At 44.3% G+C, this 23351-nt stretch overlaps 1 protein-coding gene and 1 long non-coding RNA gene across 4 annotated transcripts; one reads left to right on the forward strand and one right to left on the reverse strand.

Moving 5' to 3' along the window:
• Nucleotides 1-1468: 1468 nt before the first annotated feature.
• Nucleotides 1469-10057, reverse strand: LOC309868279. Its single transcript, XR_014313616.1, has 2 exons — nucleotides 8105-10057; nucleotides 1469-1757 (listed from the first exon to the last, which is right to left on the reverse strand). It is a non-coding gene; the product is annotated as an uncharacterized lncRNA (long non-coding RNA).
• Nucleotides 10058-10062: 5 nt separating this feature from the next.
• LOC309868275 (uncharacterized protein) lies at nucleotides 10063-23298 on the forward strand. Of its 3 annotated transcripts, none has more exons than XR_014313611.1 (4): nucleotides 10063-11849; nucleotides 12067-12123; nucleotides 17774-17920; nucleotides 22577-23298. XR_014313611.1 is itself a non-coding variant. In XM_082737941.1 (4 exons), the coding sequence occupies exons 2-4, from the start codon at nucleotides 12093-12095 to the stop codon at nucleotides 22741-22743; spliced, it is 345 nt and encodes a 114-aa protein (XP_082594067.1). In that variant the 5' UTR covers nucleotides 10063-11857; nucleotides 12077-12092; the 3' UTR covers nucleotides 22744-23298. The 3 variants fall into 3 exon arrangements, 2 of the variants coding, with proteins under 2 accessions (XP_082594067.1, XP_082594068.1); XM_082737941.1 differs by having other exon boundaries at nucleotides 10063-11857; nucleotides 12077-12123; XM_082737942.1 differs by lacking the exon at nucleotides 10063-11849 and having other exon boundaries at nucleotides 12059-12123.
• Nucleotides 23299-23351: the final 53 nt, after the last annotated feature.

The raw sequence follows: 23351 nt of genomic DNA on the forward strand, positions 1-23351 counted from the left end.
CTGAGAACCAGTTCCTCACACTGGAGACCCGGGTCCTCCAGCTCGGCCCGCAGCCCTCGGGGCTGAAGCACACGCTAACCGCGCGGCAGCAGGAAGGCTCCTCCCCGGGCTGCTGCCGGCTCCGAGCCGTGCGCCAGAGCTCTGTGCTTACACATTGTGGAGAATCGAATCTCACATAATCACATGTGTGACAAAGGCCTCAGCTATAAGCAACATTAATGAAGACAAATGAAGGGGCCGAGCGCGGCAGCCCGCAAGGCGGCTCCCAGGGCCCTGCCAGGCCCCAAGGCTGCTGGGGCGGGGGCGGGGCAGGGCGGCTCACTTTGGGCTCCTGCCTGGTGGGTAGAGATGGCGGAGATCCCTGTCATGTAGGGGGCGCCTCAGAGGCTGCTCGAGAGCCTGGGCTGGAGGACAGGTCGTGGCAGGGGGCTTTGAGGGAAGTCTGAGGCCATTCCAAGAGCATGTTCACACAATTTTATGAAAGCTATCTTAGGGCAGATATGCGAGGAGAGTTCAGTCGGATATGGCCTCATCGTGTGAAATAAACGAGCTCCCTGCATCCTGGTGGTTGCTGTTTGGGAGCGTACCTCTCAGAATTTTAATTCCAGCCGATGAGTAACCATACCCCGACAGGCATCCAAGGGAGTGCCACGAATCGGTCCTGCATCCAGGATGGGGGTGGCTCTTAGCTCAATTCCCTTCTCCCCTCTAGGGCCACTTGTATCTGCCCATCCATTCTTTTTGTGACAGAACAGAAAACATTCAACTTTGGGAAGGTTTTTTTTTTTTTTTTTTTTTTAAGTCTTCTATTTTTTTTTTTTTTTAAAGATTTTATTGATCTATTACAGAGAGAGAGAGAGAGGGCACAAGCAGCTGGGAGAGGGAGAGGGAGAAACAGACTCCCCACTGAGCAGGGAGCCTGATGCAAGGCTCTATCCCAGGACCCTGGGATCACCAAGTGAGCAGAAGGCAGATGCTTAACTGACAGAGCCACCCAGGCATCCCCAGCTTTGAGAGTTTCGCTCCCCGCCCTCTCCTGAGGGGATCACAGCCAATAGACAAAAAAGCAGACATTTACAAATCAAGCAGCCTGTGACTAGGGCTGGTGAAGTGGCCATGGCTCTGTCCTAGCCCTGACTGAAGGGAAATGGGATGGGGGTGTGGGTAGGGGGCGGCCCCACCTTACAGGCTGGGTTTTGATACCTAGAACCAGCTTAAACAACTTCTGGAGGTGGAGAAGACAGGTGAGAGGACATAAAAACTGCCCTATCCATAGGCAGAAGTGTCTGTTGTGAAAGCATCCAGACCTGGCAGCAGGGAGAGTCTCACCACCATTTCAGGATCTGCTCTGTGAAATTCAAGAGACTGCAAGGAAGACAACCTCTCTCCCTAGGGAGGGCTCCAACAGGACACTAAAAGAAAGACCCCTCATCAGAGTCCAAATGAAACATTCTCAGAATTCCCAACATGAATTAAACAAGCCGATTTTATTAGATCAATATGAAGGGATTTGAAACTAATTAATCAGTGTAGAGATCAGATCAGCCGCTGACAATGAGACAATGGAATGAGGACTTGGCATATCCATAAAAGGCCTGCCTGAATTCAGACAGTGTAATAACACAGGGTCTCACCCCTCTGTGGAGGAAATTCCAATTGCTCAGTGAAAGAAAGTAAGTTGGGTGACAAATCCACTGTCACCAGCAATCTTCTTCGGGGAATATCCTCTTAATGACATTCAGATTGATTTTCCATTCCTGGAAGGAACAGAAGGAAGAAGAAGTGATCAGAAAACATAAATATCTTTTAATAAAGCCAGGCAGGCTGCTGGAAGAATACATGTATACAAGAGAAATAAACAAGAAAAATAATGCACTTGGGAAAATGAGTTTCCAGCATCCACAGGGTGGCGGAATCAATAAAACTGGGGTGGGAAACAACATGGAACCTCTTACCACATACTTACCTGGCAACCACACCCTCAAGGCAAAGGCAGGGGAAGCTTACGTGTGGAGGGGCCAGTTTCTTCCTCTCCTGAAACACATATTTGGGTCAGATGAACTTTAAGTTCCCTTCTGTCGCCAAGATGCTATGATTTGTGACTACAGTAGTGCCCCCTTCTCTACGGTTTTGCTTTCTGAGGTTTTTGTTCCCCTGGTCAGCAGCAGTCTGTGGTCAGCAGCAGTCCAGAAGCACACAGTTCTCCTTCTGAAGGTCGACAGTATCTTCTTGTAGACTTACTTTCTCCTGTCGCTGAAGGTCAGTAGTACCCTAACACTATGTCACAATGCCTACATCGTTCACCTCACTCATCTCATCGTGTAGGCGGTTTACCATCTCATGTCATCACCAGAAGAATGAGTTCAGTACAATAAGATCTTTTGAGAGAGACACCATATTCACATCACTTTTATTACAGTATATTGTTATAATTGCTCTATTTTATGATTACTCTCTTACTGTGCATAATTTATAAATAAAGCTTTATCACAACTATGCATGTATAAGAAAATATATATAGTTTTTGATGCTTATATAAGTATTTTATATATATATATATATATATATATATATAGTTTTGATGCTTAGATAGTACTGTCCATGGTTTCAGGCATCCACTGGGGGGCCTGGAACATATCCCCTGTGGATCAGGGGTGACTACCGCATTCCAGAGCTACCCTGAGAGAGGCCCAGGTCGGCGTTGACAGAGAACTGGTGATCTCTGCATTGTGGGAAGACAGAGTGAGGACTCTAAATCAGGGCTAGACCAAACTTCCACCCACTCTCTTCACTTCATTCATCAGAATCTCCTCAGGACCCAGTCAGGTTGTAGTATACTATTTTATATTAGCCCAGCATTGTGCTGTCCAGGCAGTGACTCAAAATGTACACATTCCTCATGTCTCCTGAAGTGGTGAAAAGCCCTCAGCTTTTGGAATCAAAAAGAACTGGACTCAAATCACTACTACATCATCAGCTGGTTGTGTGATTCTAGACTAGTCACTTCCATGTAACAGAATATTAGGCAGCTCTGTAAGAACTCACATGGAAAAATGTCCACAATGTGTTACTTAATAGTACACCAAAAGTGGAAGCAACCCAACTGTCCATCAATGGATGAATAGATGAACAAAATATATATACACTCAATGGGATGTTATTCAGCCTCTAAAAGAAAGGAAATTCTGACATATCCTATAACATAGATGAACCTTGAAGACATTATGTTAAGCGAAATAGCCAGTCATAAAAGGACAAATCTTGTATGGCCCATTTATATGAGGTGGTCAGATTCATAAAAATAGAAAGGAGAGTGGTGGCTGCTAGAGCTGGAGTGGAAGGGGAGACTATGGAGGCAGTGTTTAACTAGTAGAGCATTTCAGTTTGGGAAGACAAAAAGTTCTGGAGATGGATGGTGCACATTCCACAACAACGTAAATGTACTTAATGCCACTCAACTGTATACTTTAAAGTGGTTAAAATGGTAAAAATTTTATGTGATGTATGCTTTCTACAATAAAAAACATAAATAGGAGAACAGTAAATATGATATGATCGCATTTTTGTTACAGTTTTTTACATCTCTCTATATTGTCTATGAAGGATACATACCACACTGGTCACAGTGGTTACTTTGGGGGAGTAGGGTTGGAAAGGGCTGCTAATGGATAATATGATTTAGAAGTTACATGTGTCTCAAAGCCCAAGAGCTTGCATTCTGATTTGACAGGGCAATGACGATCAATTCCGACTCTCAAAATTCCTCTGTTTCCAGAAGAAGAGGTATTATTCATCATGACTCAGGTTACTCCGTGGAATGGGGTCTGTGGCTTTCCACTTTTTACCAAGTTCAGCCCAAACCCCTTAGCCTAGTATTTAAAGCCCTGCAACCAGCCTCTTATCCTTCCCTTTTAACAGCCTCCATGCACCTGTACTGCAACCATTCCATGCTCCCCAAGCAGTTCTTCACCACCATGCCTTTGACCAAGTCGCTCACTCTCCACTGTAGTTCCCCTCAGTCTCTGCCTCCAGATACCTCGTCCATTCTTCTGGGACACAGAGGCTGAATCCCACAGGTGGAAGTGATTTCTCCTTCCTCCCTCAAGGCCAGCATGACATCGAGCTCATCTCTGATCTGTTGGTGTATACACATCTTCTCTCCCCCATGGACCCTATGCTCCCTGAGACACGGGACCAGGCTTTATGCAGCCTGGTGTGTAAGGCACTTACCGCAGTGTAATCATATATCAGCAACAATGGGGATGGAGGGGAGAGCTGCACACAGTGCAACCCGCATGACCCCAAGCACAAGTGCCTCCTTAAAAGTCGTGCCCTCGGCACCTGGCTCACCTCCCTTCGTCCCAGCCACTACCACTCATGGCACGCCTGCATGCCAAGCACCGACCTCACCAGATTTCTGTGGGATCAGTGGTATTATCCCCATTTTGCAAATGAAGAAACCATGACGTAGAGATTAGATCACTTGCCTAAGATCATATTGCAAAGAATGGGAATGTGAACTCAGGCTTGACTTTCTAAAACACCCGAGATCCCAGGAATTACAATCGACCGCCTCACCAGTAAGCTTGCATATGCAGCCAGCGCTCAGTACTTCAGTAGGAGAGAGGGCAGCGGGTGGCCGGGAGAGCATGGTGACAATTGAGGCAGTGCTGTGAAAACTGCGGTGTTCTGGGCTCCTTTGCCAGGTGAAGCACTCAAAACATCCGCTCATTCCCGCCAGCTGCACTCAAAAGAAAACTGCATCCTAGTTCTGCTCTCTTCAAACACAGCTTTCACTTAACTCTCTTCTTGATCAGTTCCAACACCCATTTTCTCTCCGACAAAAGCCACATCCTCTCCTTGTAACAGCCAGGCTCTGACCTATAGAACCTCCTGGATCCTGTCCTCAGACGCGCAGACATCATTGGGCCACCCCACTTCCTGTGCTCTCCAGAGCATGGCTGGTACAGAACGTGGGAGAGGCTCTCAGACACTGAGAAGAGGTTCCAGGGCCTCTAGGAAGGGCAGGAAGAAGGAGCTGCCCACTGTGGAGAGAAGTAGGTACCAGTGTGCATCAGCCCCTCCTGAGAAGCCAGAGGCCCCAGCATCTGGGGAACCCAGACCTGTGCTGCGTACCTGCAGCCCCTGACAAAGGTGGCTAGTCTAAATGGAAATATGCTCTAGGTATAAAAACGGATTCCAAGACCTAGCAGGAAAAAAAGACTGCAGACTCTCTCATGAATAATTTTTAATGTTAATCACATGTTAAAATGGTAAGATTTTGGATAACTAGATTCAATATACATATGGCTAAAGCTAATCTCACAGTTTCTTTCTAGTTTTTTTTTTTTTTTCTAAAGATTTTATTTATTTATTTGACAGAGAGAATGAGGGAGAGAGAGTGTGCACATGCAAGTAGGAGGAGTGGAGGGTAGAAGGAGAGGGAGAAACAGACTCCTCACTGAGTAGGGGGCTCAATCCTAGGACCCTAGGATCATGACCTGAGCCAAAGGCTTAACGACTGAGCCACCCTGGCATCCCTCTTTCTGTTTTTTTTTTTTTTTTTTTTTTTAATGTAGCTAGAAAATAGGAAATTACACATGGGACACGTTTCTCGTCCGAGCCCATCCAGACCCAAGACTCTGTGTCAGACCCACACCTTCCTCAATCACTGGGAGGTCTGGCTACCTGGACTCAATTTTACCCCCTTAGACTTCCTGCTTAGCTGCAGCTACAGTGACCCAGGAGCTTAGAAGTGGCTTCTGAAGCCAGTGGCAGAATTTGAGAGTAAGAAATAGCTGGATCTTTGTATATACACTCATATTTCCCTCTCCAGCCCAACTCCCCAGCTTCTTTCATTTAGGACGGCGGTTCTCAACATGCGGTCCCTGGACCAACAGCTTTGCATCACCTCGGAACTTGAACTTGTTAGAAATGCAATTATCAAGCATCATCCAGAAATTCTGATTTAGAGACTATGGGGATAGGGTCCGGCAATCTGATTTTTAATGAGCCCCAATGTTATTCTGATACATGTTAATGTTTTCTATTTTTTGCCCCTTTTCCAAGTTTTCATTTAAATTCCAGTTAGTTAATATACAGGATAATATTTGTTTCAGGTATAGAATTTAGTGATCCATTGCTTACCTAAAACACCTAGTGCTCATCCCAACAAATGCTCTTCTTAATGCCCATCAGCCACTTAGTCTACCCCCACTCACCTCCCCTCCAACAATCTTTCAGTTTGTTCTCTATAGTTAAGAACCCATTTTCTGGTTTGCCTCTCTCCTTTCTCCCCACTATGTTCCAACTGTTTTGTTTCTTAAAATTCCACATGAGTGAAATCATATGCTATTTGTCTTTCTCTTATTTATTTTGCTTAGCATAATATACTCTAGCTCCATCCACATCACTGGAAATGGCAAGATTTCATTCTTTTTGATGGTTGAGTGATATTCCATTATATATCTATATCTATCTATATATATATATAAACACACACATACACACACACACACACACCACGTCTTCTTTATCCATTCATCTATTGATGGACACTTGGGCTTTTTCCATAATTTGGCTATTATTGATAAGGCTGTCATAAACATCAGGGTAAACGTACTCCTTCAAATCAGTATTTTTGTATCATTTGGGTAAATACCTAGTAGTGCAATTGCTGGATCATAGGGTAGTTTAATGCCAATGTTTTCAAACCACTGTCTTAGCTCACTGTTTCTCAAACTTTGCTGCATGTTAAGACCACCCAGGGAGCTTTTGATATGGGTTTTCCCAATGCCCAGATCACATTCCATGGCAAATAAATCAGAATCTTAAGGGGCAGGACCTAGACATCAATTTGGTTTTGTTGTTGTTGTTGTTTTTATTAACATATAATGTATTATTTGCCCCAAGGGTACAGGTCTGTGAATCTATCAGTCTTACACATTTCATAGCACTCACTGTAGCACATACCCTCCCCAGTGTCTATAATCCAGCCACCCCAGCCCCTCACTGACCCCCCCAGCAACCCTCAGTTTGTTTTGTGAGATTAAGAGTCTCTTAGGGTGTGTCTCGCTCCCAATCCAATCTTGTTTCATTCTTTCCCTTCTCTTCCCAACCCTTGCCCTGCCTCTCAAATTCCTCATATCAGAGAGATCATGTGATAATTGTCTTTCTCTGATTGGCTTATTTCACTTAGCATAATACCCTCTAGTTCCATCCACATCACCGGCATCAGTTTTCTAAAAACCCCTCCCTTGATTCCAGTGTACAGCCAGGGTTGAGCACCATTGTCTAATGGTAAAGGACTTGAGAATATCAGCCAGAGTGGGGCAGGCTGCAGTATGTAAGTGAGATAGCCTTACTGGGGGAGTTGGTGGGGAAACACGGGGCTGTACATTTTCTAATGGCATGAGAAAGAGGCTGAACTGCGCACACCCAACCTAGAAGGTCTCTTTCAGTAGGTCAGCCACTGTAATGAAACAGGGTTTAGTCTCTAGATTTTCTGAAGTTGAAATGACATGTGGAAAGGGAACAGATCTTCCTACAGTCCACCAAGAGGCAAGGTGAAGAGAGGCCTGAGTCCAGGTATGTTAAAATGAAGAGATTACTAAATAGGGTTCCAAAAATTGTGGTACATTTTAGAAACTTACATTTATTAAATTAAGGCTTGTAACACATGTAAAATTTAAAACATACCCAAGGCAATGTAATCATCCTATTCACAATGTAATAGCGGGATTTATTTTTAAAATTCATGGGCATGGTACCAAAATTTGGCAGAAGTTTAAAGCTGATGATAATTTCCTTCTTCCAGTCCTATTAGCATATCTCTGGGGACAAAATTTTCAAAAATCCAAGTCTGAGGCCTTCGGCGATCGCGAGATCCATGGGTGAAAGGCCCTCCTTTGGTATGCCTCGGGATAGGAGGGAAGTGGGGGCTCTGCAGGTATGCACAAGCAATTCCAGCCTCTCCCGACCCCCACCTACAGACACACAACCTGGGTGGTATCTGCTGGCCTCTGGTACCCCCTGTCCATAGGCATACTTGGCTGCTGGCCACAGGAAGTAGAGCAGTGACAGTAACAAGACCCCCTCCACTCACCTTATCAAAGTAATTCCTCCAGTTTGATACACAGTTGTCTGTGTTTCTGAATACTTTCTTCAGAAAGCACCTGCAAGCACATATTCTTCTGTTCCAGAGGCTAGGTTGGGCTCAGGACTCCATGTGTCATAATGCAAGAAGAGAAAGGAGTCCCAGAATGCACAACAGTTATTGTCTGAGGAGCAGGCACATCAGTTAGGAGCCACAGTTGGTCTCAGTGGCATATGCTTTCTCCTCTGGGAGGTGAACTCAGAGACGTGTCCACCAAAGAGACCCCTGGCCACATGCATCAGAGGTCTCTAAGAAGGCCCATGGCAAGGTCTGTGGGATCCAGCCTGGGCACCATAGGATGAGGGGGGTTGGGGGAGGGATGGGGCAGGGAAGAAACAGCAGCCCTGTTGTCACTGGCCGGTTTCAATTCTTGGTTGCCACCATCTTCCTGTTTCCTAGAGATACAAGACCAGGCCTCATGCCATCCTCTCTCCTGGAGACCAAAGCTTCTAGGGAAGGAGGTCCACACCCAGACAGAGGAGGGTGAGCACTGGGATTCAAAGTCCAAGGCCAGCTCTTACATTTAACAGTCAGAGAGATCATCCACTGTAAACCCATGGTATCCTCAACCAGAGCAAAGTCCAATCCCCTGGTCTCATTTGCCCCATTACTTTCCCTCTGGGTCCATAGGTGCCTGAGTTTCTTTAGCCTGTGGAAAATATGCAAAGGAGGGGGAAGAAAGAGGAAGGTGGGAGGGGCAAATAAGCACATGGCCTGCCCACAGCCCCAGGGCACCAGGGTGGTAAACACTTGGAGGGAAGCCAGCTGTCTTGCACCTCAAATCTTCTGCACCTCCCCAGCCAAGACTCAGACTTGTATATCCTGGGCTCTTTCTGCCTCATTTCACCCAGGCCTTAACTTACCCAGAGCTAGGTCTAGGTTATTCCGTCCAAAACTTTACTCTGGAAATCTAGATTGTAATGCAAGATGTACGTTCTCAGAATTAGATTTCTGAGACCTCAATTCAGGACGGCGCGGGTTTAGCAGTCTGGCTACATTCCATTTCCATCAGCCCATCCGATGAATACCAATGAGGTGTTCATTGCTTCCGCAGGATTCAGGAGACTGCAATGGCCCAGGTAAATCGGAAGGACCCAGCCAGAGCTCAGATGGTTGGCTATTTAGGGAGCATAAGGAGGGCATAGAGGGTCTGACATGATTGGAGGAATCAATCCTGAGGCTGTCATATTGCTTTTCCATTGGCCGTACAGCTACAGGTCCTAAAATCCACCCCTTGATTCTGTAGGATGGAAGAACTTTTTCAAAAGACAACCCGAGACAAATCCCAGAGCGTCTTGCAACAAGTACTACAATAATAATAGTAACATTAGTAATCATGGTTGACATGCATTGCTTCCTGTGGGCCAGGTATGATTCTAATGCTCTGCACGGAGGTGCTTGGCATAGGATCTCTGGGGCAAGGTAAGGACCAGCCTCTCCAAGGTGGCCCCAGGCAGCTCCCTGGGGAAAGTCCCTTCCACACTGCTGGGTCCCTTTCACACGATGGGTCAGTGACTCTTCAACTTTAACCTGTTAACTCAAGGCTTAGCCTGCTGTAGGGACCTGGGCGGACCCCTCATCCCAGGGAAAGGGGAGCAAGCACCTGACAGCTGTGCTAAATGAGCTGGCCTTTTGGAGAAACGCAGGAAGGAGGGTGCGTGAGCATCTCCAGGAAGCAAACACTGTCTGCTCCTTGCTATTGCTCCCCTAAGGAGCTGTGGTGGGAGGAGGTTGTCTCGTTTCATGAAAATATGATATATAAAAAGCCTAAATTAAAAGGATTCAGGAAAGTATTATTATCTCTATAAAGCAACCTGCTCTGGAGTACCTTTTGGTATTTCCCTAAGTATATTTCAAGCAAGATTTCAACATTAGGCTTATTGAAACCTCAGCTAGCACACATACGGTGCACGCCGCGCAAGTGCTCCTAAACCACTAGTTAGCAAGAACCTTATTTTTCGAGGAGTGTGGCCCATAGTGGGGAGGGGAGAAGGGAGTAAAAACAACATCACCAGCTGCTGACCGCGTGTTGGACCTGGGCGTTTTGGCATCAACATGTGGTCATCACAACACGCCTGTGGGGGAGGTGCCACCATCTCCATTTACAGATGAGGAAACCGAAGCTAAGGGTTCGAATGCCATCCTCTGTACTGCACAGCCTTTCATAGCAGAGCTTTGTTGGAAACCAGGCTTTTCTGACCCTGATGACCAAAACTACAGACAAGGCGCAAAGCCAGACGAGGTCCAGCCATTCTCCACAGTTAGTCCTATGGCTCCCTAATTACAGATGTGGTTGCAGAATCCCCACACACTTTTTTTTTTTTTTTTTAATTTCCCTTCTTTTTGGCCTTCTTTGTCTTCTCCATCCAGTCAGAATGAATTTTAGCTGCTAAGAGCAACTTGGTCACTGGGACCAGCCCAGCTGGTAGGTCTGTGAATAAATGCGAGTTCTGGAACCATTCTTCAAAAACCACAGCTTGACTAGGAGGATTCAAATGCCTGCGCCTGTCCGCAAGGGCCATCCCACCAAGGTGCCAGGTTGACCAAGAGGGGCACTGGCAGTGGAACCACACAGGTGCTCTGGGGTTCAGAGGAGCACAACAGGAAGTTCTCAGGAAGCCCCCCCCCCTCATTCAGAGGAGTTGAGCTCCACGTGGATTCGGCATCCTGACGTGCCAACAACCATCGCAGACCTGGCATGTCTAAGAAATGCAGCGCTCGACCCCAAGACGCCGAAATTGTTACCTCATGTTGAAACAGACCCAAAGCTGCAAGCAATTAGCACTGCATCTGTGAGGCTAAGGAAAGACAACCAAGAGAACGGGGGCTTAAAAGAACTATTTTGGTCCACATGGAAAATTGATAAATTTTGTGCATGGTAAAAATCCTTTCAGATATGTTTTTAAACCTTAAATTTTAAAATTCAGGTTTTAAATATTATTCTGGGAAAAGCAGCAAGATTCCCTGAACATCAGGAGATCTGTAAGTAAACTAAAAAGCAGTTGGAGTCTTCAGTAAAAGAATTAATGTAATAAATGAACTCAGGCGTTGGTGCAAATTAATCAAACTGCATAAATTACAAACTTTAATCAGTCATGGAATTTCAATACTCGAAGGGATCTTGGAAATCATCTGTTCCAAGAGCAGGAATTAGGGGAAATAGTCAAGTGTCTCTGCCTGGAGAGACACACAAAGAAACAAAGAGATGCAATCAGGAGGCAGTGTGTGCAAGGGTTTGCAGAGACAGCCTGGGTTCAAAGCTCACACCTGCTTCCTGATGGCAGTAAAAACCTGGCTGAGATGTTTGACCTTAGCAAGCATTTATACCTCTGTAAATCAGGTAGGTCCAACACAAGGTTACTCTGAGGCCTAAGGGAGACAATGCACAGAAAAGGCTTAGCATGGTGCTTGGGGCGCCATATGGTGCCTAGGACAACAGCCCTCTGTAAATATTAGCTCCATAGACAAGGCAACTCTACAAACAGAATCTAAGTGTGCCAAACTAACACACTGTGTATCACTGGCCTTTCTCTTATGTGTTTATAAAAGAAAAAGCAATATGCAGTAGACCTAAGTACTCAGACCTCTGGCTATGAGAACAGGACATGGTACCCAAGGTCTTCTTTGAATTAAAAAAAAAAAAAAATGATCTTCATAGAAGGGATCCACATCTCTGTTAAGAAAGAAGCCAGGGGCGCCTGGGTGGCTCAGTGGGTTAAGCTGCTGCCTTCGGCTCAGGTCATGATCTCAGGGTCCTGGGATCGAGTCCCGCATCGGGCTCTCTGCTCGGCAGGGAGCCTGCTTCCCTCTCTCTCTCTCTCTCTGCCTGCCTCTCCATCTACTTGTGATTTCTCTCTGTCAAATAAATAAATAAAATCTTTAAAAAAAAAAAAAAAAAAGAAAGAAGCCAGACCCGATAAGCAAGGCAAGAGGACCCATGAAGATGGCGACTCTCCTCTTTTATAAGGGTAAGTGAAAACTTCCTGCAATGGCCGTTAATACAAAGCTATCCCAAAGTTACGTAACTCTGGGCAAGGTAAATACCTGAGGTCCACAGTGAGCCTCAGTGGTGTTCAGTTTTAGCCTGGAGTTGAACCAGTGTTGTACAGTGGACTGACTGCAAAAGTTAAAGATTAACCAATAAGACATAAGTCAGAATTCGTGTGTCTTTATGTCTTTACATAAAGTTAATTTGGCCTTATCATGTAACATTTATTAATTATGCTGAGGAGGGCAGCATAAAATCACAGGAGAAATCCTGGTTCTATCCATTGGTACTGTGAGATCTTGGATAAGAGATATAATCTCTTACCCCTCAGTGTTCCCATATGTAAAATGGGGATAACCATGCCTGCCTCATGGTGAAGGGCCGGCACAGTCTCTGCCTCATAATTGTAACTAACAAGTATTTATTAGTTTCATCAGTGGCTCTATTTGTGAATGAAAAAGAGGGCTGTCCTTCCCTTACTCAGTTTCCCACACTGATAGGAAATCTAGCTACTTCAGACCAAAGCCAAGGAATAGACAGCACTCTTTTCAGCAACAATGCACCTGAATTATACACATGGTATTTTTGAGGGGATGTGCTCTGGAGTATTTAACTTCCCAAATCTGAACCTACAGAAAAGACAGCCGGACTTGAAGCAAGAGAAAGAGTTCTCACCCCCTTTCCACAGCTAGCTAGTTTTCTGTGTTTTGTTTGCTTGGTTTTGTTTTGAATTCAGGTGAGTCACTTAACACTTAACCGGTGTCTCCGGTTCCAAATCATAAAATACGAGGGATTGTTTTTAGACTAGACAGTATCCGAAGTCCCTCAGAGCTTTAGAAATTCCATGTTGCTATAGCTGGTTCATGCTGTTTGTTAAACTGTGTGACTATACTCTGCACCAAAAGCCACAGGGCCCTGCTCTGTCGTGGTTTGAGTCACAATTTGTTTCTTCAGTTAGTGGTTCCCTGTAAATAGCAATGGCACAAATAGAATCACAGTGAACCGGATGCCCTTGTGCTCATTCTGGAGTTCAGCAAAAGCCAGGTGAGCTGAGAGGAAACAGATTGGCCATGAAGACAGGATTTTACTATGAAAATGAGTTTTCTGACAAGTTTAAAGCGGCAAAAATGCTCTGAAGACTATTTTATACCTAAATAATGCCACGCGGATTAAAAAACAAAACGCAACCTTCCCTACCTTGGCAGGTTTTCGTTTCCTGGGGCTGATAATATATTTCACTTGATTCCAAACTGATCCCTCACCCTGGAAAAAATTTCGGTCAGAATTAAAAATAAAATGAGGGCACGTGCCAATCAAACCAGTGGGGAGAAGCGCTTCAGTTTTACAGACTGTTCATGTCTCACAAAACTAAGTAGTTGATTTATCATTGTAATTTTCCCAATACTTAGCAGTGTCTTGTACCTGGCAGGCTGGGAGCGCTTTGAAGGCAGAGATGATATTCCCATCTCTAGCACTGCGTCCTGGTGTATTACAGATGCTTGTTTTAATTTGTTAGGGCTATCTGAACCAAGGACCACAGACAGAAATGTATCTGCTCACCATGTGGGAGGCTAGAAGCCTAAGATCAAGGTGTCAAAAGGGCTGCTTTGTTTTGGCCTCTAATCCCTCTGTCCTTCGCTTGTGAAGGATGGTCTCCCTCTTCTGTCTTTATAGGTCTTTCCTCTGAATGTCTTGGTCCAAATCTCCTCTTCATTAAGGACTCGGGTCATATTCTCTTAGGGCCCACCTACTAATCTCATTTTAACCCTATCTCCAAATACAGTCACATTCTGAGGTATTGGAATTTAGGACTTCAACATACATAGAATTGGCAGTGTGGGGTTACACAGTTCTGCCCATGACAGTGCTCGATAATGTTGGATGAGATAATGGTGGAAGGATAAGTTGATGAGCAGATGGACTAGATGGATAAAAAACCAACTGGTCAATAAATTCTTGGTGAATTGAGTGAACTCATAGTCACTTGTGAAGACTGGCTTTTGCTGTAATATCATCTCAAAGGTTCTTATGTTATATATTTTATTCCAGCCTTACAGGCTCTTCTTGGGCTCCCCTGGGCCAAGGATGTTGCCTCCAGTACCCTTTGTCCCTCCTCTATGTGTCCCCATTGCAGAGAAGGGGACTGGGACCAAAGGGGTGGGGATAATGGGGAGCCCCATTTCTGGCCCTGCATCCAACTGGGCTTCCTCTCACCTTCCCACCCAGTTTAATTGTGCTTAGAGCCCTGGAAGATTGGGACCTAGCACTAGGAATAAACCTTTCATAAAAGAAAAAAAAAAATCTAAAAATTACTACTACCAAATTCTATCAAGCTGACAAAAAATAGCTATGCCCAGACTTATGAATGCCATTTCCCCTGTCCCCTGTCATTCTTACTTGTAATGACTTCCTGGACCCAAGAGAATATCAGTATTTGCCTGCAACAAATAACTCTCACCCCCCCCCCCATAATTAACTTCATCCTTAGAAACTATACATTAAGGGAGCAGAAAGAGCTAAGAAAATAGTTTTAGTTAGATCTGTTGCCTGATGGTTCATGGTTTGTGCCTGGTTCGGTTTGCTTTTAATTGAAGAACCTGTCTTGTACTTAGTTCCTCGGTTGTCTTAGCACTGGGATTCCATGACGTAAAGTTCCCTATACAGTTGTAGGGAAGGCAGAAAATGCTCACCGGGGACCTCAGTGAATCTCTCCTCTGATTCCTTTGGTCACTTTGAGCATCTACCACGTCTCTAGTGGCATAGAAATTCACGAGCCCAACCTCTCCTGCCAAAGTTCCTTCTCTATCTTTCCACCTGGCTGTAGAATGAATTTGATCAGATGTAATTCTAGCAAGGTGGTTGTAGGTGTGTGTCTGGATGGAGTCAGCGAGGTCATTGTGCTCCTTGCCTTCCCCACGACATCCTGAGTCATGCTGCTGGCTGCCAGTGTGACTCAGAACTACCCTAGTGTCAGCCTTCATTAGAGCAGGAAGCACAGCCTAAGAACACACCCAGCCTTAATGAATGAGCTGTCTGTGGCACAGCTCGTGTGAGATAGGTGCACAGGTGTTAGGGGACACGCAGCCCTCATTCATTCATTCCTTGCTCATCTCTTCCCAATTGGAAATCTTGTTCAGCAGATAAGCCATAACAAAAGCCTCCCTTGAAACAGTGTATTAATTTTAAAAGATTCCATTATGATTTTTACCAATTCTGGGCTTAAAAATAATAACACAGAGATAAAGGAACAGTGTGAATTCTAGCTGTATAACATGTGAATTAGGTATTAAAATTTAAAGACAAATTTATTGTGGTCCTTTGTCAATGACAGTGATGAATTATCCTGGCTATGACCCTTGAACAGACTGGCTACTCTCAATTTAGAACAAATCCAAGTCCCTCGGCTGCCCTCCTCTGAGGCTTTCTGAGATGAGATAGTATTCATGAGTATTTCCATACATGGCACAAGGCATGATACCATTTATTTTGATTACACGTATATAACGGGCCCTGCTGTCCTAGGTTCTCTTGATAAGCAGAGGTCTTTACCCATTCCCACACACTTAGATGTTTGTATTGGGAATTAATCAAATACATTCATGTGCTATAAAACTTCTTGTCAGGAATTCAAACCAAGTGATTTCTGACCTCTCTCTGTCTGCCTTGCTTTTTAAAATGTGTTTTAACTGTCCTGTTTTAGACATGTTTTATTGTAAACCATTTTATATTCTATTCAAGAATAGGTGGCATATAAATCATAGTTGAAGAAAAACCTTCAAAACAACATAATATTCCCAGAGTGTGAAAAGCTCAGTGGGGAAGCAGCAAGATGGAAGTTCGGTTCCCCTCAGGCCCACCCAGCTAGGTGCACCTGTCACTTGACCATCAGGCCCTATTTTCCATGGGCCACAGAATGATGGCTGGACCATTCAGCAGTCTGTTTGGAACCCTAATCTGCCAGAAGTACAGCATGTAATTCATTCAAGTCTTGCTCTGATGACAGTCACATGACAAAAGGACAAGGACCTATTTTTAGCCAATGAAGGAGAACTACATGAATGACAGTGTGGAGGTGACTGGCACTTGGAGAGACAAGGAACATTGTCATCATACGATTTGTAAAAGCCAAAGAAGGAAATATAAGCATTTTGTGTTCCTGAAACTATAAGCAAGCACAACTCCACAGGTCCAGAGAGAAGAAGGGGTGAGTCAGTGGACTTAAACTTGGAAAGCAGCATACTGTGGAGGTCAAAGGGCAGGCTAAGGAATCTGGACAGACCTGAATCAGGCTCCTGACACTGCCCTCACAGCTATGTAGACGTCACTTCCCTGTATCTCAGGTTCCCCAGTAGGATCATGAGTAATAGGACCTACATTCAATGTTGGCCATGTGAAGTCAATGAAGTAAGATATATAAAAGCTTCTAGCATGATGCCTGAATCAAGTAAAGACCTGCTATCATTGTTGATGTTACCACCATGATTGCAGGCCTTCTATGTGGAAGGCATTAGGCTAGATGCTCTTTGGTCTGACAGTCAGAGACTCTACTCATATAGAAATTGACTCCAGAAATACTAGAGGCTCCATATAATTTTGACTATCCACTCACACATAATTCCAGAGAGGAAGAAGAGAGGAAATGATTCAAAGAAACCACTGTCTTCAATTAGCTTATATTTTATAAGTATAGTTACAAAGGCAGGAAGGAGGAATTTGTAAGAGCAGATACAAAGGAATGGCACCAAATGAAGAATAAAGTCAAGAGGCTGGGGCCTGGGACTAATGCATTACATTGAACACCCACAAGAGCCACTGGGGTATGCTCAGAACAAGAAAAAAACACAAGAGAAGAGTTGGCCTACTGCTTGGGGCAGATGATGCAGTTACCTTAGAAGTGATAGAGTGAAACAGAATTACTCAATTCCTAGTTTGTTCCATCTTCTCTATCAAGAATAACAATCTGCAAGCCTGAAAGGAGAGCAAAAACATGGCCAAGAGGAAATTAAAGTCTGAGATATGGGGAGATAGGAAGAGAGCACCTAGCTGCTGTCTTTAAGTCTCCAGGCTCTGGTGAATTACATCCCAGAGCTATCCATTTGTGCACCCAAATACTCACTGCAATGGGGACAGCAAAGTAAACAGCCCTAGTAACCTAAAAGAATGTGACTTCATGATTATGACAACTAAAAAAAATGACAATGAGATAATATATGAGAGTTTATGAGGAATGGTAGAACTTCGAGAAACTTGCAGAAAGACAAATGTCTCCATTTTAGTAACAGACACTTTTGGCAAAATTGTAGCAGAGATTCGACACGTTGCATCGACCCAGGAAGATGAATACTGGTCACAGCAATGTCATCTCTTTCATGGGTTTCTTTGGATGGGAACAGTGTGCCATAGGTATTGTAGAGCTAGGAAATGGTAACAAACAAGGCTGCGTAATTTGTTAGTGAACCAGGTAGGGAGAAAGTCTCCATGGAAGTACAGTTAGGAGAACTCAGAATGGCTCAGCTCTAATCCCCAAAGAGGACTGGAGAACAGGGTTGCATAAATCTGGTGACAGATTTTAATGGCACTTGACACAGTCTTCAGTGCCTCTCTGTTCACCTGGTGATCTTAACTTTCAGGACAAGGAAGTTTACTGACATCTGCTGGGAGAAAGACCAGGAGGCAGCCAGCAGGTGGAGGAGGGGTCGAGAGCCCAGCTGTGGAAGCAGGGAGCCTGTGTTTGGATCCCAGCTCCACTCCTCACAGGTTGTGTGATGTTAAGGAAGGTATGTATATCCTCTGACTCAATTTTCCCATCTAGAAAATGGGGATAATAATTGTACCTACCTCACTAGATGAAGCAGATTAAACTGGCATGTATAAAAGGACATAGAAAAGTACCTGATTATAGGAGTTACCAGGATCCCAACCACTTATGGCAGGCTGAAATGGTGGGATCCTGCAAGATGAAACCTAGAAAGATAAAATACTTATGATAAATTACAGAAGAATGATGAAGGCAATGGAGAAAATGAGTCAGGGTAAGGGAGAGGAGGTGGTGGAAGCAGAGGCACTCTGGGAAGGTGGTCTCTAATGAATGGTATTTGACCAGGGACTGAAATGAGGGGCTGAGCCACATAGTGCTGGGAAGAACAAAGGCCTTAAGCAGGAAAAAGCTGGGGCCAGAAGCTAGTACGTGAGGCGGGAACCGGGTGGGCATGCTGCAAAGAAGGAAACTGAGGTTAAGAGAGGCTTTTTCACACGCAGCCCTGCCAGCCGGGAGAAGGATGGGGTTCACCTTATATGACATGAGAAGCCACTGGAGGGTTGTAAGTAGGAGAGAGTTATGATTTTAAATGATCACACTGGCTACTTTTTGAAGAATATGCCAAAGAGGGGTAAGAATGGAATTAGGGAAATCAGTTTGGGGGAATAGCAGTCTAATGGTTTTGTGGCATTTGTTAAAAAGATTTTATTCATTTATTTTGAGAGAGAGAATACAAGTGGGAGGAGGGACAGAGGGAGATGGAGATAGAGAATCTCCAGCAGACTCCATGGTGAGCATGGGGCCCCATGCAGGTTTCAGTCCCTTGACCCTGAGATCATGACCTGAGACAAAATCAAGAGTTGATTGCTCAACTGACTAAGCCACATGGGCAGCCCAGTTTTGTGGTATTTTAAGAAAGAGATGATGGTGTCTTAGGCTGGGAGAAATGGTAAAAGGTGGCAGACTCAGAATATATTTTGAACAGTGTGATCCTGATTTTATAAAAAAGAAATACACCCACACATATACTGGAAAGACACATATGCAGATATTAATAGTGATTATCTCTAGATCATGCTATTTGTGGTGACTTTAATTTCCTTCTTTATGATTTCTTCTGCATTTTTCAAAGCTTCCCCAACAGAAACATGGTATTTAAGGAATTGGGGGAGGGGGAGGGAGGAGGGCATTTTTGGAAAAGAAATAATCAGTTATCCAAGGACAAGACAAGTCAGTGAGGACCAGTACAAGCCTAAGAGATGTCGAGGATTAGACTGGCAGCAATTTCCATATCTATTGACTAACTAAAAAAGTAATGACTGCAGGTAATAGGATTTAATTTTCACAGGTACCTCTCTCCCCACTAAAGTGACTGTCCCTTTCTGCCCCCACTTCATTCCAGCCCACCTGGTTTATCATATGCAGCCCTGAGCAGCATAATCTAGGATTTTAAATGAGTTAAAGGAGAACAATCTGGGTAGGGAGGGGACTTCAAACTACACATGGTGACAAGAGGAGTAGTTACCACCCACTGAGCACCCACTCTATGTCAAGCACTTTCAAAATGTGAAGGAGTTAAACTAGGAGATGATTTGAATGGAAGGAGAAAGATGATGAACGAACATATTTTTGAGCACTCATGGAACTACTGCATTGAGCACTTTATCATACTTCATCACATCTAATCCTTACCATGATATTCTAAGATAAGTATTATCCCTGATTTAGAGACCTGAATTGAATTCATGAAAGAATTAAGCTCATGAAATTGAATTAGGGAAACAACACTGCATCACTAGGCTTGGGAGCCAGATAGCCAGAGTTCAAGCCCTGGGAGCTATACATGCCCTTGGCCATGCTACTAAGCCTTCCTAAACTGCAGTTCCCTTATCTACAAAAGGGGCCTATCTCATGGTGTTGCTTGAAGATTAAATTAGTTAATACATTAGAGCACTTAGCACAGTGTCTGGCGTATAGTAAGCTCAATAAGAATCAGCTATTACTGTTGAGAAAACATACCTAAGATCACCCTGTAATTCACCAATAGAGAAGAAAAGAATCCGAGGGGCCTGGGTAATTACTTTATAGTGGTTGAAGTTCTGTCATAGGGAAGGAGAGAGGCTTATACTGACTTCAAGAAATAGAGCCAGAGGGGCGCCTGGGTGGCTCAGTGGGTTAAGCCGCTGCCTTCGGCTCAGGTCATGATCTCGGGGTCCTGGGATCGAGTCCCGCATCGGGCTCTCTGCTCAGCAGGGAGCCTGCTTCCCTCTCTCTCTCTCTCTGCCTGCCTCTCCATCTACTTGTGATTTCTCTCTGTCAAATAAATAAAATTTAAAAAAAAAAAAAAAAAAAAAAAAGAAATAGAGCCAGATTCAGGGAATTTAAGTATAATAGAGCGTTAGGTAGAATGCAACCTGAAATCAGTTGGCTAGGTAATGCCAGTGACTTTTCTGCCTAAGAAGGTACCTATCTCCCTCCTTCAGGGAAAAGTCATTAAGCGGTTCTTATGATGCTGTAAGATACCATGCCCTGTGGGTTGAGAGAGAAAACCTAATAAAGCTTCTTGTAGCTCGACAAAGCCTGCACATCTAATACCCCATTATGCAGAGCTAGTCTCTGATGAGAGGTGGGAAAGCACATGGAGTTCAAGAGTCTTCCTGATGGGTTAGAACAGACCCCATAAGAAGCCTTTTGGGAGAAAGGGGCCCCAAAGTCCCCAAAGGGGTCCCCCAAACTCACCACAAGGAAAGGGGCATTCTGATTCAAAGGTCTTGCCTACCAGCAGGGATTCACAGTAATCCCTGTGGGAGTTGGAGGAGCCTGGTTCCAACACAGTCCATGACTGTGACAGGAAACCTTCTGGATATGGGTGTGAGTGGAGTATAATGACTACTGAGCACTATAAACTGAGAGAGCTGTCATCTTGGAGCCCAAGCACATGCACTACTTGGAGGCTCTAGGCAGCAAGGGAATCCCTGCAGCAGGGGGGAGTTGGTGTTGAACTATGTGGGCCAGTTTATAACAACACTGCAGACCATTCACACCCAAGACTGACCCTTTGGAATGAATTAAGACCAGTGTGTTCTTGGTGTTCCTGGATGTTTAGAAGAGGTGGGAGGTGGTTGGGGCCTTAAGAGGGAAGTTTTGGAATCCCTTCTAAAGTGAGCAGGAAGGTGTTCTGGCAACTGATCGGATATACTATTGTTTGTAGCACCCCCCCCCAACCCAAATCGGTGAAATATATTAAATCAGTCATATACAAGTCATAAATAAGGCTTGATTAAACTCAACACTTAGGACTTTCTAAAACTCAGAATTAATAGCAACGGCTCATTTTGATTTGACGCTCATTATATGCCAAACTCTATACATGCCTTAGCTCATTAATCTTCATAAAACCCTATGAGATGGAGATGATTTTCATCACCACTTTATAGGAAACTGAGACTGGGAGAAGCTAAAATACCTTGTCCAACATCACATGGTAGACACTGATGGAACAAGAATTAGCTAATGGGGTGCCTAATGGCAGAGTCTATCCTTTTCACCAATGCACCACTTTACCCCCTGTTCAGATGGAAAGGGAGATGCATGGCCACATGGCAATGCTGCTGATGGGATGAGAATAGATGAGTGGGCTACAATACCCGTAAACTCTTTCCTATGCTGCCACACTGAGATTTTATGTTTCCTTGCAACCTTAAGAATCTGTGTGCTTCATTTATCTCTACAGAATTGCTATCAAAATGAGCTGTTTGTTATAAGTGGAAAATAAGCATAGGAACTATGGCTAAGGAATATAAAGATAAACCACATATCGAGACACATTCTAAGTCTGTAGGTCAAATTTCATGACAACGACCTTCAGAGGAGTATTTGTCCATTCAACAAATATTTATTACATGCCTTTGTGTGCATTGTTTCAGATGCTGGGTATATCGCAGGGAGCAAAACAGACAAAATCCCTTTGTGGATTTTACAGTCTTGTCGGGGGAGAGAAAATAAACAGTAATCCTAATAGCTGAGTAAATTAGATGGTATATTAGAAGGCTGTAAGTACTCGATCACAGTTGCAGTTTTAAATTAGGCTGGCAGGGGAGACCTCTTTGAGAAGTGACACTTAAGCGAAGGCTAGAAGGAAGAGAGAGACAGTCTCGTAGGTATCTGAAGGGAATACATCTGAGGCAAAGGACATAGCCAAGGCAGAACCTGGGACAAGAGCCTTGCCTGAGTGGAGGAGACACAAGGAGGCCCCCTGTGACTGGGGAGGGGTAAGGGGAGGAGTAGGATAAGGTCCAAACAGTGAGGGGAGGGTAGCTGGTCTGCCAGGCTTTTATACCAAGTAGAGAAGTGACAGGATCTAACTTGCACTGAATATATTAAAATGCACCATATTTTATACTGTTTTGACTTGAACATATTCTTTATCACGGAGATCATTGCTCGGGAGGAAACATCAACATGAGGTACAGAGAACCCCACAGGCCTTGTGATTGGACTGGAAGGGGAGGGAGTCGGTGGATTTGAGTAAAAATAATTTTGTCATTTAGTTCAAAGAGTTGCTGGGAGGAATAACTAATAACAATAGTTGTAAAGGTCACTGCAAATATGAAGGGCTAGCAAATGCTAACTACTACTTAAACATAAAAAGCCTGTCATTATTCTTTGGTTTCAGAGTCAAGACCTCTAACAGCCATGGCCATGCCGGTCAACAGTTTGGTGCCTTTAAAGGACTTCTGCCATAACCTGTGCTATCTGACTGCTGGATCTCCCATCTACAGCTCTGGTGGAAGGAACAGAGCCGTTTACTCTATGTACTCAGCCATAAAACACAGAGGTTGATAAACATTTGTTTAAAATATATATATATTCTTAAGCAGTGCTTACAAGACTCCCTGAAAAGCCTTGAGTTTTCAAATGAGTGACATGGGGATAGATGTAAAAAGCTCTTGCAAATGAGTTGTTTACACCAATCCATCAGGTCATGGAAATTTTGCTCGAGATCTGTTTGTGTGGGAACAACATTGGAATACTAGCTTGCCGGTGCCAGCTTTGAAACCGACACAATGAATAGCTATTGTTCCGACACAGTATCCGGCTGCTCATGTCTACACACACTGAAGACGACCTTCCTCTTCAGAAATAACTTCCAGCCATTATTTAGTTTTTTTTTTTTAATTGTTACCGGTGTACCCGATGTTCTAGATGCCTGGGGAAGAGGGAAATTGCATAAAGACATGTCAGATTCTCTTCTAAAAGGGTTCCACAACTTCTCTATTTTGTTCAGTCAGGTCACCCAGGTTACAGCATTCCTAGCGTAATGAGAAATGGTGGAAGAGACACAAAATAAAGGGCGAAGAAGGGAAGTAAATTATTAAACACGTATTAAGTACCGGGCTCTGTGTTATATTTTATTTCACCACCACAACCCTGTGAAAATAAATACTATT

The sequence above is a fragment of the Mustela nivalis genome, assembly GCF_964662115.1.
Source record: "Mustela nivalis genome assembly, chromosome: 6".
NCBI lineage: Eukaryota > Metazoa > Chordata > Mammalia > Carnivora > Mustelidae > Mustela > Mustela nivalis.